Here is a 15,067-nt window from a genome sequence, read left to right as displayed (position 1 = left end):
TTCTTTATTTTTTGTTTGTTATTTTTTAATGATCAAACATTGGTTGGGTATTTATTTAAACATATGTTACTTTTATTTATTTATTTATTATTACTACGATTGTTTATTATTCAATGTAATTGGCTGAGCAAATCATTGAATCCAAAAGAGATTCATACAGTTCTTTGGATAATTTAATATATTCTGTATTTAATGCTTGATTGGAGCTTGATGGCCTTGAAATCGGCATATCAATCCATGCAAGAGCTGTTGCATTTAAAATCTATATATATATATAAATAGTTAAAAGAGAGATAAAAAAACATTTATTAGTACATTAATTTTTTTTTTTTTTTTTTTTGTATTGATTATTTATTTGTTGTGGTTGAAGAATACATACCTGAAGAGCAACTCTAACCTGACTTGGATTAAGACCATAGTCTCTTGGTAGATTGAGGAAATCATATAATCTATCAAGATCTTTCTTTGTCGATAACATAACATCCCTAATAAAAAAAATAACGTTAGTTAGTAATCGATCAACTATTATTTGTTATTTAATTACGATGCGATGCAATCGATCAAATAACTACTACTACTACTTTTACTACTACTATTACTACTTACATGTGAATAAAATTCTCGGCCTCTGCCAAATTGTTCAAGAATGTCATTTGCGAGGATTTTGGAATTAGATCCATTTGGTGTATGTTTAGGATGGTAAAGTCTCTCATTCTCTCCAAGGCCTCCTTGAATCTCTCACGGACGTCGCCCAATGCGATTTTCTTCCATAATAGATAATCGTTGACCGGTGCTCTCGGATTGGCTGTAAGACAGATTTTGCCTTCCGGACCAGCGTCGTTGGTGAACTTCCAAGATTGGTGACTTTTATCGTTCAACTCGCTCGAAACCAAAACCAACTCTGGATTACTGACTGGAGCGGGTGCTTGCTTCTTTGCAGAGAATGGTGAATTGCATCTCGAAAGACTCAGGTGTTCTGTGCCATTCTTTTTGTGCAGATTTTGCAGCCATTCTTTAGCATTTATTTCACTTTTCTTTTTTGCTTCATCTTGCATTGTAATTCTAATACTTTCCAATATTTGTTCTAAAAATAATTTTGTAATAATAAATATTTATTAATAAAAATGTTAAATCTCTAATATTTATTTGCATTTGCTTACTTGATGAATCAGTATTATTATTGGTTTTCAATGAATCTAGGAAGTTATTGCCATGGACTACCATCATGATTGGATTTAGTAGGTTTTTTCTCATTTGGGCAGTGGCTGTCTGTGACAACAGAAACTGACTACTCTTGAATAGCGATGTCATTGTTGGAGATATATTGTTTGTTTAATTACGATTTCGTTGGTGTGAGAATATAGTGAATGGGGTTTCAATTGATATTTGTTTGTTTTAAAAAAAAAATCAAATGAATGAATCTATTAAATACAGTTAATTGTTGTTTCAAAATAAATTATTATAATCTAATCTTATCAGATAAATTTGAATCGATTTTATTAAAAATAATTAAAAAAAAAACAAGTAATATTATAATAATTATGATAAATAAATAGAAAATAAGAAAAAAACAAAAAAAAACAAAATAATTCTTATAAAAACAATTAGTAATTAATGTTTTTATCTATTACTAATGAAAAGAAATGTTTTCACAATATTTTTTGAAAAGAATAAATAATCATTTGAGAAAATGAGAAAAATAAATTATATTAAATTAAATATACATAAGGAGATGAAAAGTGTGTGTTTTTGGGGAATGGGTAAAAACACAGATTTTTTTGGTTTTTGTTGTTATCCAATACCAAAAGAGTCGATTCCTATTGACGTTACCAAACCAATGTAAATGGGGGTTTTTCAACTTTTTATTTAATTCACCTAAAGTTGTGTGTGTGTTTATATTATTTTTACAATTAAAAAAATTATTTTTAATTTTATTTACATTTTTTAAATTCATTATAACTTTATGAAGTCATTAAATCTTATGAATCTTAACTTAATGATGATTTGATTGGTTTAAAATAATTTTTTAATAAACAGTTTTAATATCATTGGATGTTCAAAAAAAAAAAACAAATAAAAATCATTTGTGCGAATCTTATTATTTGAATTCTGATTAAATTATTGCAACCGCTCAAGGTTCGTTTGATCTGTTAAAAAAAAAAAAAAAAGAATTGCTTGTAATTCAAAAAATAGTTATACAAACTTCTATCTTCTACCTTTTAAACTAAAATTTTGAGGATGAGTGTTACAAAGAACAAAAACAGCAAAGTGGTGAAGTATAACCAAGTTTTAATTGATACAAGTTATAAAAAAAAGAATTCTTTATGATCATCAGTTTCTCTATAAAAAAACAACTCTGATTCCTAAGATCTTTGTCATACCATCATTCGATCATCATATATTTACTGTTATAACTTTGACGCTTAGGAATGTTTTAACGATGTTGCTGATGTTACTAGTTGTAGTTTAAATTAGGTGTCTAATTTGAAGAAAGAGGATTGTTATACAAACAACAAATTGCAACTAGAGTTGTGAATTACATACTCTATAACAGGAGTGAATTTAGAGTAATAAATGGTTGCCATTAATCCTATCAGACATCTACCTTATTTGTTTTTTTAAATATTTATAATATTTAAAACAAATATAGGAATGAAAGTTCATTCGAAAATTTGATTGTTTTTGCTAGCTAAATAGATTATAGCAAGAATTCTGAATTTATCCTTTTTAAAAAAAATAAAATAAATATAAACAGATATATTTATCTTGGGTTCTTTTTATTATGTCTTAATTGTATATTGTATTGAACAGCTGTAGTGATTATAACACATTCATTGTTTGCTAAAACATTTACAATTGGGATCCACAGATAACATCATATGATTCATTCAACTATGTTGTTTATTTAAATGCAATGAATTTCTCTCTAATGTTTCTGTGTTATTAAAGTTTGATTCTAATACTCAAATCGAGTAAGCATTAATATTGTTTCAATAGTGACACCCAACATCTAATTATAAACAAGAGATATAATAGGTTTACCTAGTACTGGATTTTTCTACCAATCATCCTATAATGAATCTAATAATCATATTTTATACCTTGGTGTAAATTATTCACCACACAACTCTGGACAGGTTGTGATTGTGACCTATGATACATTATCGGGAGAAATAACATCTCGTACAGATGCAATAGATGTTCTTGATTTATGTATATACGCAACAATGTATTTATATGACTCAAAGTACTATATTGGAATTCAACCTGCCAATGGGTCATGTGACACTTACCTCTTTGAATGAATATGAATAACAACAGTACTAAATTACTTTACTGCATACTTTGTTAGCTATCAATACTCCACATATATGTCATTTGTATTTGATGAAATCAATGGATTGTTTACTACAGTATTAAGTAGAAAAACTATCAGAGTTGCTATTGTAAATCTCAATATCTATGAATTCACCGAACATAGTTTCCAAAACCCTCTTCCAGTAGATATGCAAACTTTCTTAATGACAACTTCATACACAGATTATCATATCGATATTATAATTAAAAAAATATTAAATAAAGTTAATTGTCTTTTATATTTTTTATATATTAATTTAAAAAGAAAGTTTATTGATTTAACATGTGCATGGAGCAGAAGTCTTTGAAATGAATCCTATATTGTTTAAATAAAAAGAATTAATATTATAAAAGAATATAAAATATAAATTTTATATTACCTGTGATTGAAGCAAGATCCAAGAAACTTGAATTTCTTGTAAATCCTTTAAAGTCAATAACAATTCTTGTTTCTTGGGAAACAATTTCATTGATCTCTAACATGAATGGAATATTTTCTGTGGCATGACTACAGATATTGGTTAATGATTGGATATCATTTACATATGTGTTCATTTGCATATGGTTGATGGTGAAACCTTGGATGACGGCATGAATCAATATTCTGGCTCCACTTGGATTCTTGATAATCAATCTGCTCTCTCCTTTTGGTGAAAGTTTCTCAGTGGTTTCCATGGTCCACTTTGCACTGAATGGTCTCTTGATGAAAAGGGTATTAATTCCATCAAAGTCATAGACATTGTCACAAATTGAATCTTCAATCATTTTTTTTTAATAAATAATTTATTTATATAGATAATTAAAATTTTATATAAGTATAGTTAAAGTAAAATAAAATAAAAATCAGAAAAGGATTAATTTATAGTTAACTTCTTAAAAATAACTCTTGTTAAAATTAAAAAAAATCTTGGGTAAAAAAACGAAGTTAATATTTCATTGTGAATTTGAAATACACAAAATCATTTATCTAGATAAGGAATCCAACACTCTTTCAATGAAGATTCTTTAGGTGATTAAACAGCAAGGATCAGGTTCGAACTTTGTATTTGTGTATTGAGATTCAATCTAAACAAGTCATTCTTTCGAAGTTTACCCAAGAAATATAATTTGAGGTTTATCTCTAATCAAAATGAGATTAAAAAAGAAATCAGATCATATTCCTTTCATCTGATTTGTAGTTTGGTCAAGGACTGGTGGCTGTTTTACAACAAAAATTGTTGGTCAATCCACACCAATTTTTGCAAAATGTTTGTTTTTTCACCAAAGTTAGATTTTTTTGTTTTTTTTTGTGAAGACCAACAGTTTGAAAATATTTTGATTGTTTTCGTGCTGTGCTAAATTAAATTTTGATTGAATCGAAAACGAGTCAAAGACAAAATACCAGAAACTATAAATAATTAATACATTTAACCAAACTCTTCTCAATTTATCAAAAATATATTTTTATTTAAACAAATATAATCCAACAATGTGTGAATGCGAAACTCCAGGTGGTAGAATTACCTTCAATGGTGAAATCCAACTTATCAAGAGACAAATCGACAGTATCTGGAAGATAAATACCCTCGAAGGTCTTAGTCCAAAGGGAGAAACAAGAGTTGTCATTAAGAATCCAAAGGCTCACAAGATATTGGTTCACCTCACTCTCCAAGGAAACTGCCAAAACCAAGTAGTAATGAAATCCTACTTCAACGATGTTCAATCCTTTACCAATACCTCATTCCATAACCATGAATTTGTTCCATTCTCCTTGACACTCAACGAAGTTACTGACGAGACCAATATTGTTATCGATTTCAAAGCAACCAATGGATGGAACAATGGATCGTTTGCTAATGGTATTCTCACTGGTTTTATTAGAGAACTTTAAATAAATTAAATTATTTTTTTTAATAAAATCTTTAAATTGATTATAATTATAAATTCTCATATCATTTTTTTTTAACATTTGAAGGTTGATTTTTCAAGTTATCAGAAAATTTGATTTCTTTTGTCTAAATAATTTGACACTTTATTAAATTTTATGATTAATCATTTCTCAAAAAAAATATACCCCACAATGGATTTTGATTTGATGACGATAAATCTCATTTTAAATTCAAAAAAAAAAAAAAAAAAAGATATTTTGCAAAAACTCTTTGGTCAATGTTTTTTCCAATTTTTTGTGTTTAGTTGCCCAAAAGTGATCTTGACAAGAAAAACAAACAAGCAAAAATAAAAAATAATTGTAAATTGGACATGACTGTTTTTGTAAGGTCGAACAATAGCTGTTTTTGTGATTGTTTAAATTGATGTCTTTGAATGCAATCATTTTGTTGAAATCATGAAATTGGAGGCTTGGTTTCAAATCACAACATCGAGATTCTATTCGCCTCCTTTGTGCATACCATGTAATAAGAGAAGTTTGAGATCATGGATAAAGAACATAGATATTGGATTCCAAAATAATAAAAAAATAAAGTATAAATAGAAAGATTAATAAATTTCAATTTTTTATTAACTATTCTATTTTATTTCTTTTACTTTTATTTATAACTATTTTATTAGTTTATATATTTAATAATTATTAATAATGGCAACTTTATGTGAAGATTCCATTTTGGACAGTGATTATGACTTCAATGGTAAGAACATTATGTTCATCAGAAGACAGTTCAAAAATGAAGCATGGAAATTAGATCTCCCAGAGCAACACTCACCAAATGGAGAGACCAAAATTATCATAAAGAATCCAACTCAGTCAAAGTTCTTGGCCTGTGTCCGATTCCAAGGAAACACCAACGCCCAGACCAGTGTCAAATCCTACGTCGACGATGTCAACTCTCTGGAGACCCTTTGCAATCATAACGGTCACGAGCTATTGCCAATCGCCTTGGAATTGAACGAAGTCTCCCAAGATTCACGTATGGTTATCGAATTTAAATTCTCCAGTAAAAACAAATCCGGTCTCAACAATGGAAGTATCACTGGTTTCATCATGCCACTCAACAGATAAATTAAATTTAATTAAAAACATCATTATTTTTTTAAAAAACCAACATTAATATTTTGAAAATATTTAATACTTATATATTTATTTTCTTCTTTTAAATATTGAATTTATTTGTACTGGTTTCTCTTCTTCTTTCTTTTTTCTAAATTATTATTGAAAAAATAATGTAAATTTTGTTAGAATTAAATTGTTACAATTAAATTGTATTTATTATACTTACACAATGGTCGGCGCAGATGTTATAACAGCACCAACTTTAACTGATTTCGTAACTACAGTAGGCTTTACATTGGTAGTAGCAGCTTGACTATATTTATTCCAATTTGATTTTTCTTTAAATATTTAATATAGAAGTTTAATAAATATAATAAATTGATAGATCAAATATATAAAATTGATAGTTACTCTTTGTTTGTGGTGCAGTTGGTTTAGGTGGTGTTTGTGAATCAATCCGCAGTCTCTCTTTTTCTTTCTTCTCTTCCATTTCTCTCTGCTTTGCTTCGATTTTATCGTAGTATTCATCTGGTTTAGTTGCATCGGGATTAAAATAAAACATCGGTAGATTCGATCCATTCTCTTTGATCTCACAGAAACTTATCAACTTTTCCAGAATTAATGGATTGTTAAACGCAATTGAATTTCTTAAAGAATCATTAAAGTTTAATCCTTCCTGTTTCATTTTATGTAATTTAATAATCTTTTCCTATAATAAAAATTAATTGTTAGTTTATCCATTCATCTACATAATAATAATCATTTACATACTCTTAGATGTTCATCTATATCATTGTTTTCTCCTTTTCCATCTTCTTCTTCCTCTTGATCATTATTGTTATTTTTTGATGATGATGAATGTGAATTGTTATGATTATTAGTTGTTGTTGTTGTTGTTGATGAAGATGATGATGTTGTTATTGTAGGTGACGATATATTTGGATATAGTCCAGTGAAATTAGGATTGGTAGAAGTCGGTGGGTTACTGATGTACGGTGGAGAGTAGAGTGTCGGTGTAGGTGGTGTTCTGTTATCCGATGAGATTGGTGGTGTACTATTCTCTAGAGTTGTATGAATCAAGTCGTTTCTCATCGAATAGAGAGGTTCTAGATATCTTGGTTTCTTCTTTCTCCTCGTTTCATAGTCAGCTGTCTCTTGTTCCATCAAATCTCTGTCAGGTTCACAATCTTCCATCTCTAAATCGTTGTTGTTGTTACTTCCATTCTGTTTGTAATCGTCATCATCGTCTTCTTCATCATTATTCTGTACTTTAATACCATAAGGTTTCTGTAATACTTTTTCAATCGATAGTTTCGCAACTGAATCATACTCTACATTTATAATAATCTAATAAGTAACATTATTAAACTTTAACTAATAACAATTGTTGTTAACCTAACTTACCAGAATAATCTTTATCATTGATATCTTTAAGATTTGAAGATGACCTTGAATCTGTTCCTACACCACCACCATTTTTGTGATTATCAAGATCTTCTTTATCTTTCTCTTCTATATGTTTTTCATTTTCTTCATCTTCACTATCTGAACCGTAACATTGAAATAGACTCATAATATTGTATAATAATAATCTTTTTTTTTTTTTTTTTAAAATTAAACAATTAAAATAGTAATAATATTAAAATTTCTTTTTTTAAAAAATTTTTTAAAAATTTTTTTAATTTAAAATGAACTTCATCTAATATTTTTGCAAATTTAATCAAGTGTGGTTAATGAGCACTCAAATGAATAGAGCGCGAGTGTTTGTTACCTCATCACCATTCTTGATCTATTATCAATAGGTTAGAGCAGAAGACAAGCTTTTTCAGCTGCAACACATCACTTTAAAACAAAAGAAACAATAAAGATAACATTAATAAATTTGGCTTTAGTTGAATTGGAATGAACATTTTTTTTTTATTTAATTATAAAGTATATTGTGATAATAATTTATTAATAATTTCGATTGTTTCGATAGAATTTGAATATGTTGATTCTAATTGTTGTTTATATGATTGAAGTTTACTTTTGGTTGATTCTTCTTTGAATGTTTGAAGAACCAGTTCAACGATTTCGAAATGATTACGTTTGAAAAGTTCATCTGAATATTCATTGAAATCGAATTGGTTGTCGATAGATTTTAAAAGATCTGAATCGATATGATCGATCATCCATTTCACCATTGAAATGTTGGCGTTCGTTATCGATGATTTTAGCGAATCTAAAGTAATCGATCCATAATCTGAAGCATTGTCATACAACCAAAGTAATGCAACCATATTATCGTGTTGTGCTGCTATTTCAATAAAGTTTAAATTGATATTTGTATTTGTAGTGTTCATCAATTCCAAACAATTATATATATATCCAAATAAAAACTTTACTCTACCCAATTGATGTCGTGAAATAGAAGAGATGATTGCTTGGTCAATGTCCAAACTAATGGTCCCATCGATTTTCTCGAGTATGTATTTGAGAATGTCATCATCATTATTATCGACTGCCAATCCAAATAAATCTTTATCAAGATTATCATCGATTCCATTTTCATAGATGTATTTCACCATCTCCAGATTACTATTGGCAATAGCATTATAAATGAAATGAGTTGCATTATACTCTCTATTTTTAGAAAGAAGAAATTTGAAGATTTCAATTCTTCCATATTCCACAACTCTCTCTATAAAGAATTGGAAATCATCAGAGTTAATTTCTCGATGATCGTATAACCATTCGAATATTTCAAGTTGGTCACCATATTCAATGATGTTATAGAATGCGTCAAAAGAGAATCCTTCAGTACGATTCTCATGCAGCCATTTCAAAATTGAAAAATGACCACCTCTAGCTGCTTGATCCATTGCTTCTCTATTACATCCTTCAGTTCTATTGAAATGCAGGAACTTAACACATTCTAAATCACCGGAACCAGCTGCATAGTTCATTGCATGAAAGGTACACCCATAGGTGTTTTCATGCAACCACTTTATACAATTGAAATGACCGTAATATGCTGCATTATTCATTGACCAGTTTGAACCTTTATTCGTGCTATTCTCATTAAGCCATTTTAACATCTCCAAGTTTCCGTGAATGGCGAACCTATTCATAAGTGGTGTTTCACTCTGGCTAATATTGAAACTAAAAAGAATTTTAACGATTTCTCCACAATGGAAATCTGCAGCAATGTTTAACAATATATGTTCAATGTTGTTTGACAAGCTTCTATGTTCTCTTAATAGATATTCGACCATTGTTGTTTGTTTACCTTTGATTGCAAACTCTATCATCTTACTGGCACCTAAATCTTGTTGTCTTTCTTGTAAAAGATATTCAACCATATCTATTCTACCAATGTATGCAGCACTGTCAAATACTGTTACTTTGATATCATTGAACTTATTATCGTCGACTTTGTTTTGTTTCTCGGTAAAGTATTTCAACATCTCCATACTGCCAGAGAGTGGTGATTTCACCATTGCACGGTAGTAATTCCACTGGTATCGAGTGTATCTTGATGTGAGATATTCAACAATATCCATTCGTCCATATTGCGATGCATAACATAATATACTATTGATTGTATCTAAAGGTTCTGGATGCAAATCGTTGATATCCTTACCAACTTGTAAAGTGTCAATATCTCTAGACCAGTTGTCATTAAAAGAGTTTATATCAACTTTGAATTGATCGATCAGATATATGAGCATATCAAGTTCACCAAATCTGATTGCCATTCCAATAGTTAATAGATCACTGATGAATCTTCTATTAGACAAACACATTTTAAGTTGGTCAAAGTAGTTGTGTGCTGCCAATACCAAAGGTGTCTGACAGACTTCACTCCATTTGTAACTCATTACATTTTTCAAACTACATAAATTTTTAACTTGATTAAATATTATTTTATTCAATATTGTGTTATTAAACACTAATAAATATAATCTTTTATCCATTTCTATCTTTTTTTTTAAAGATTATTAAGTTTAAATCTCCCACAACGAGGTTGTTTGATGGAAATTTTTAAGAAAAATTAATGTTTTTATATTTATTCCTCAATCTTTTTTATTTAAAAAAAAATATTAATTAATTCTTGTATTTATTCTAATGTATTTAAATAAAATATCTATGTTTTTTGCTACAAAAAAAAAAGTGGTGGTTATTGTTTTTTTAAAGACCACTAACATTTTAAAACACTCTAACTTTCATACCATTTGTATTTTGAATTATCATATAATTAGTCATTAGTTATTGTTTATTGTTTTTATTATATATAATATTAAAATATTTTTATTTGATTAATATATACATTTTTACTCGTTTTATTAATTGTCATTAATGTTGAATAAAAAGCAACTAAAATGAAAAATTAAACTATATTAAGTCATTTTTTAAAATCACTTTCTCATTATATAACTATGAACTATATAAATAATAATCAATTAAATAAAACAGTTCGTTTATCACATGTATTATTAAAAAAAATAATATATTTTTTAGATAACAATATCGATAGAATTTGTTTTTCTTTAACATGTAAAAGATGGTTTAGTGAAAGAAATAGATACTTACAGTTTAATAATGAAATTGTCGTAGTGAAAGGAGAACATATTAATATGTTTTTGAATAGTTATAAATTAATATACATTTCTTCAATCAAACAAAAGAGTAATTGCCATTTGATAGTTCATAACAATCCTAATAAAAAATATGACCTTTATTGTTATCAAATGTCTTCAGGTATACTATGTATCAAATTTATTTGTATTCTAGAATATTCTAACTTAATATTGCTGTAAAAGAACAACTCAAAGATATCCCACCAAATGTTGGAATAATTACAATAGATAGTGATGATTCCGATTATGAACAAATATACAAAAAGATATCTAGATCAAACGTCACAGAGTTAAACAATTGTCATACACTGATGTATAAATTACCAGAAAATATTACATCATTATCTTTTTCATCCACATTTAATCAATCATTGCTGCCTTCTACGCTTCCAAAACAATTGAAAATTCTAAACTTAAAACGTTCAAATTTCAATCATCCCATCAGATATGGGATGATTCCAAATACCCTTGAAAAATTATATCTAGATAGTTCATACGATCAACCTCTTGAGCCGGGAGTATTACCATCGTCTTTGAAACATTTATTTTACTATGGAAATCATAATCTGAAAGTAGGATCACTACCTCCTAATCTAAAGGTTTTTGAATATTATGGAGATAATTTCATAATAGAAAATGAAAAGGGAATATTACCAATGACACTTGAATCATTGATAGCAAATATTTTATGGCTACCGGCTATCAAATCACTTTCAAATCTTAAATCACTAACTCTTCTTTATTATGGTAACAGTGAAGCTAAAATTGATTTAACCTTACTCCCTTCTTCACTTACAACTTTAAATGTTCATACCGGACATTTGATATCAAAGATGCCTACTTCAATCAAACAACTAAATTTATTTGCTGAAAGATATGACATAGAAGAAATATTTAAAGATAGATCTGAATACAAATTAGAATATTTAATGGTGAATGCAAACCAATATGAATCTTTAGATAATTTGAAGATTAAAGAATTAGATTTTGCAATTGACTTTGGATCAAATGAAACTAATGTAATTAATGAAATTAAAAAAGTTCCTAAAGGAGTAGAAAAACTTGTAATTAGACATGGTATATCATTATCAATTAAGAACATTCCATCCTCAGTTCGATGTTTAGAAATTCAATCACTAAATAGTTTAATAATTGAGGAAGAACAATCTCTACCTTGTACTTTACAAGAATTAATAATCAATGATATAGATCATAAATCTTTTCTCAATTTTATTTCACATACAAGAACACCAAACAATCTAATTTTCTATTTACAAGGCGAAAGAATCTGGCTTAGAAGGATTGACCTAAACTATTATCTATTTTTTAGTGAAGAACCAAAATTTATATCCTCAATGGTCCATAAATCACAGATTCACAATTTATTAGAATATTATATGACCTATCAAGTAGATTATATTCCTAAATGGGTGTAATTTAAACATTTTTAAAATCTTTATTGGACTATATGTATAAAATAGAATTATAAATGAAATTGGTTTGCTTTTCATTGGGTTTATGATGGAACTTCAAAAGTAATCGAATCTGCATAGTCACTTGATTTTTTCTGGCGGTAATATTCTAATATATCAAATGTTTAGTTAGATTTAAATAAATTTCTGTTTCTTTTTTTAACTTACCTTCTGCTAAGCAGATAGAATTTCCAATAATTGCCAATAAAATATCAAAAACAAATATTGATTTAGACATTTTTAATTTTATCTTTAAGAAAAATAGATTTGTTAATATAAAACAAAAAACTTAGTTCTGATTATAATAGAATAAACTACTCTATCATATCATTAAATACTTTTTCTAAATAATAATTTTAAGGTACCCATCAAATCAATAGACACCCATAAAATAGTTTTAATGTGATTTTTGTTCAAATTAGAGTTGTAATACTTATTCACCCGTAACTATACTTAAACTTATATGTATATATATCAGGTTTTAACAATTAACTTTATTCTTTTTTTTTAATGATATAAAAAAACTATATACCCAAAACGTATCGATAACAATTATATTTTATATCTTTATTTGAATTTTATTAAAAAACCATTAATAACTTCAATAGATTCTATTGAATTTGGGTATTTTGATTCCAGTAATTGTTTGTATGATTCAAGTTTACTTTTTGTTACAGTTTCTTTAAATGTTTCGAGAATAAATTGAATGATTTCGAATTCATTATACTGAAACAGTGTATTTGAAATCATATTGTTGAATTCATTGCTCTCTTTTAAAGATTTCATTTGCTTGTCATCGATATGATCAATGATCCATTTAACCAATGAAACATTCCCGTTGTTTATTGCTATATTCAAAAATGAAGATGAAATCTCTCCATATTCGGAAGAGGCATTGTCATACAACCAGAGTAAAACATCCATATTATCATGTTGCACCGCCAGTTCCATATAATTTCGATCTGCCTCGCTGTTATTCGATGTGATTTGTTTAAATAGATATTTTAAAGTATCTAAATGATTATTGATAATGGTGCTAGCAATAGCATCGTTAATCTCCAGACCAGTTGAGTTCCTAAGTATATATTCAACTATGTCGGTATAACCTTTTGATGCTGCAGTCGCGAGTAAATCTTCATCAAACTGTAAGAAGAGTATACATTCATTCAAGTATTCCAGCATCTTTAAGTCACCCTTCTGTATGGCTTTCAACAGTAGATCGTATCCATCACCACCGTAAACACCATTGTTTTGATGCAATAGAAACTTGAGAATATCCAACTTTTGATACTCGGCTGCCATGTCTACCAAATAAACAGTGTCGACATCGGTTTCTTTGATAGTATGCTCGTATAACCACTTGAAGATCTCATAGCTGCCCTCTACTGCACCGTATAACATATTCACTGAGAATCCTGAATTTCTATTCTCGTGCAACCACTTCATGATCGCAAAGTGACCGCTTTCTGCTGCGTACTCCATTTCCTGTTGTGAAACTGCTTCTGATCGATTCTCATGTAGCCACTTTACACATTCGAAATGACCGTTCTTTGCCGCGTAAGCAATGGTTTCCTCTGCAAACTCCTCGGTGCGATTAGCATGCAACCATTGTAGACACTCGATATTGCCTTGCGAAGCAGCAAATGTCATTGCCAAGGCAGTGCATGTAGCAGTCGTATTCTCGTGTAACCACTGCAATATCGACATATTGCCGTGATCTAAAAAACAATCCATTACACCAACTGTAAACGTTTGAATACCATTGCTAAACAAGAGGCGAAAGATATCAGAGCAATTCTTTTTGCTTGCAATATATTAGAAAGTTCACTCGATTCTTTCTCCACCAAATCTCTGTGATTCTTCAATAGATATTCGACCAACTGTAGATGTCCACCATTGACTGCAACTCTACAAACAACTTTACTTTTTTTCAAATCCTTTTCTCGCTCGGTCAGTAGATATTCAAACATATCTATTCTACCCATGAATGCAGCAGTCTCAAACACCGTACTGATAAACTCATAGTTATCGAACCGCTCATTCGGTGTATTGTTATGTTTCTCGGTAAAGTATTTCAACATCTCTAGGCTGTCAGAGAGCGGTGCCATCACCATTGCACGATAGTAATTCCACTGGTATCGAGTGTATTTTGCAACGAGATACTGAACAATATCCATTCTTCCATGTTGTGAAGCGTAACACAATATACTATTGATCGTATCGCAATGCTCTGGGAAGTGGTCGGACATATCACCAAAACCGAAATAAGATTGCGAGGTACTCCATGACTGATAGGAATTTAGATCGAGTTTTAATCGATTGATAAGATAAGAAAGCATTTCGGTACTACCAAACCTGATTGCAAGCTTAAGTGTAGGTGCTCTATCTATTTTCGTATTACTAGACATACATTGCTTAAGCTGTTCAGAGTAGTTATGAGCTACAAGAACATGTGGAATTCTAACAACTTCATTCCAACTGAAATGCTTTCTTCCGTTTAAACTTGAAATATTATTAACATATTTGAATATTATCTTTGATAATACACTATTATTAAATACCAATATATAAATACTCTTTTCCATTTTAATTCTAAGAAAATATATTAAATAAAATAGATTTTCAAAAAAAAT

The 15,067-nt window shown here is 28.7% G+C and overlaps 10 protein-coding genes across 10 annotated transcripts; 4 read left to right on the top strand and 6 right to left on the bottom strand.

Moving 5' to 3' along the window:
• Positions 1 to 106: 106 nt before the first annotated feature.
• On the bottom strand, positions 107 to 1,311 carry PPL_12074 (uncharacterized protein; the record flags this gene model as incomplete). Its single annotated transcript, XM_020582819.1, has 4 exons — positions 107 to 262; positions 380 to 485; positions 607 to 1,084; positions 1,161 to 1,311. 4 exons carry the CDS (start codon positions 1,309 to 1,311, stop codon positions 107 to 109), a joined length of 891 nt encoding a protein of 296 aa, XP_020429600.1.
• Positions 1,312 to 1,756: 445 nt separating this feature from the next.
• Positions 1,757 to 3,634, top strand: PPL_12073 (uncharacterized protein; the record flags this gene model as incomplete). The annotated part of the gene is made up of 4 exons (XM_020582818.1): positions 1,757 to 1,839; positions 3,026 to 3,213; positions 3,322 to 3,581; positions 3,623 to 3,634. 4 exons carry the CDS (start codon positions 1,757 to 1,759, stop codon positions 3,632 to 3,634), a joined length of 543 nt encoding a protein of 180 aa, XP_020429599.1.
• A 68-nt stretch (positions 3,635 to 3,702) lies between these two features.
• On the bottom strand, positions 3,703 to 4,122 carry PPL_12072 (uncharacterized protein; the record flags this gene model as incomplete). The annotated part of the gene is made up of 1 exon (XM_020582817.1): positions 3,703 to 4,122. One exon carries the CDS (start codon positions 4,120 to 4,122, stop codon positions 3,703 to 3,705), a length of 420 nt encoding a protein of 139 aa, XP_020429598.1.
• A 703-nt stretch (positions 4,123 to 4,825) lies between these two features.
• Positions 4,826 to 5,227, top strand: PPL_12071 (uncharacterized protein; the record flags this gene model as incomplete). The annotated part of the gene is made up of 1 exon (XM_020582816.1): positions 4,826 to 5,227. The coding sequence occupies one exon, from the start codon at positions 4,826 to 4,828 to the stop codon at positions 5,225 to 5,227; it is 402 nt and encodes a 133-aa protein (XP_020429597.1).
• Positions 5,228 to 5,929: 702 nt separating this feature from the next.
• Positions 5,930 to 6,352, top strand: PPL_12070 (uncharacterized protein; the record flags this gene model as incomplete). The annotated part of the gene is made up of 1 exon (XM_020582815.1): positions 5,930 to 6,352. The coding sequence occupies one exon, from the start codon at positions 5,930 to 5,932 to the stop codon at positions 6,350 to 6,352; it is 423 nt and encodes a 140-aa protein (XP_020429596.1).
• Positions 6,353 to 6,430: 78 nt separating this feature from the next.
• PPL_12069 (HCNGP domain-containing protein) lies at positions 6,431 to 7,916 on the bottom strand (the record flags this gene model as incomplete). The annotated part of the gene is made up of 5 exons (XM_020582814.1): positions 6,431 to 6,491; positions 6,570 to 6,681; positions 6,755 to 7,052; positions 7,115 to 7,674; positions 7,748 to 7,916. The coding sequence occupies 5 exons, from the start codon at positions 7,914 to 7,916 to the stop codon at positions 6,431 to 6,433; spliced, it is 1,200 nt and encodes a 399-aa protein (XP_020429595.1).
• Positions 7,917 to 8,268: 352 nt separating this feature from the next.
• Positions 8,269 to 10,299, bottom strand: PPL_12068 (uncharacterized protein; the record flags this gene model as incomplete). The annotated part of the gene is made up of 1 exon (XM_020582813.1): positions 8,269 to 10,299. The coding sequence occupies one exon, from the start codon at positions 10,297 to 10,299 to the stop codon at positions 8,269 to 8,271; it is 2,031 nt and encodes a 676-aa protein (XP_020429594.1).
• A 774-nt stretch (positions 10,300 to 11,073) lies between these two features.
• On the top strand, positions 11,074 to 12,398 carry PPL_12067 (uncharacterized protein; the record flags this gene model as incomplete). Its single annotated transcript, XM_020582812.1, has 2 exons — positions 11,074 to 11,083; positions 11,146 to 12,398. 2 exons carry the CDS (start codon positions 11,074 to 11,076, stop codon positions 12,396 to 12,398), a joined length of 1,263 nt encoding a protein of 420 aa, XP_020429593.1.
• Positions 12,399 to 12,478: 80 nt separating this feature from the next.
• PPL_12066 (uncharacterized protein) lies at positions 12,479 to 14,084 on the bottom strand (the record flags this gene model as incomplete). The annotated part of the gene is made up of 3 exons (XM_020582811.1): positions 12,479 to 12,543; positions 12,603 to 12,684; positions 13,035 to 14,084. 3 exons carry the CDS (start codon positions 14,082 to 14,084, stop codon positions 12,479 to 12,481), a joined length of 1,197 nt encoding a protein of 398 aa, XP_020429592.1.
• Positions 14,085 to 14,167: 83 nt separating this feature from the next.
• On the bottom strand, positions 14,168 to 15,019 carry PPL_12065 (uncharacterized protein; the record flags this gene model as incomplete). The annotated part of the gene is made up of 1 exon (XM_020582810.1): positions 14,168 to 15,019. The coding sequence occupies one exon, from the start codon at positions 15,017 to 15,019 to the stop codon at positions 14,168 to 14,170; it is 852 nt and encodes a 283-aa protein (XP_020429591.1).
• Positions 15,020 to 15,067: the final 48 nt, after the last annotated feature.

Source organism: Heterostelium album, assembly GCF_000004825.1.
Source record: "Heterostelium album PN500 unplaced genomic scaffold PPL_scaffold10, whole genome shotgun sequence".
Classification (NCBI taxonomy): Eukaryota; Evosea; class Eumycetozoa; order Acytosteliales; family Acytosteliaceae; genus Heterostelium; species Heterostelium album.
This window is presented reverse-complemented; position numbering and strand designations above follow the sequence as displayed.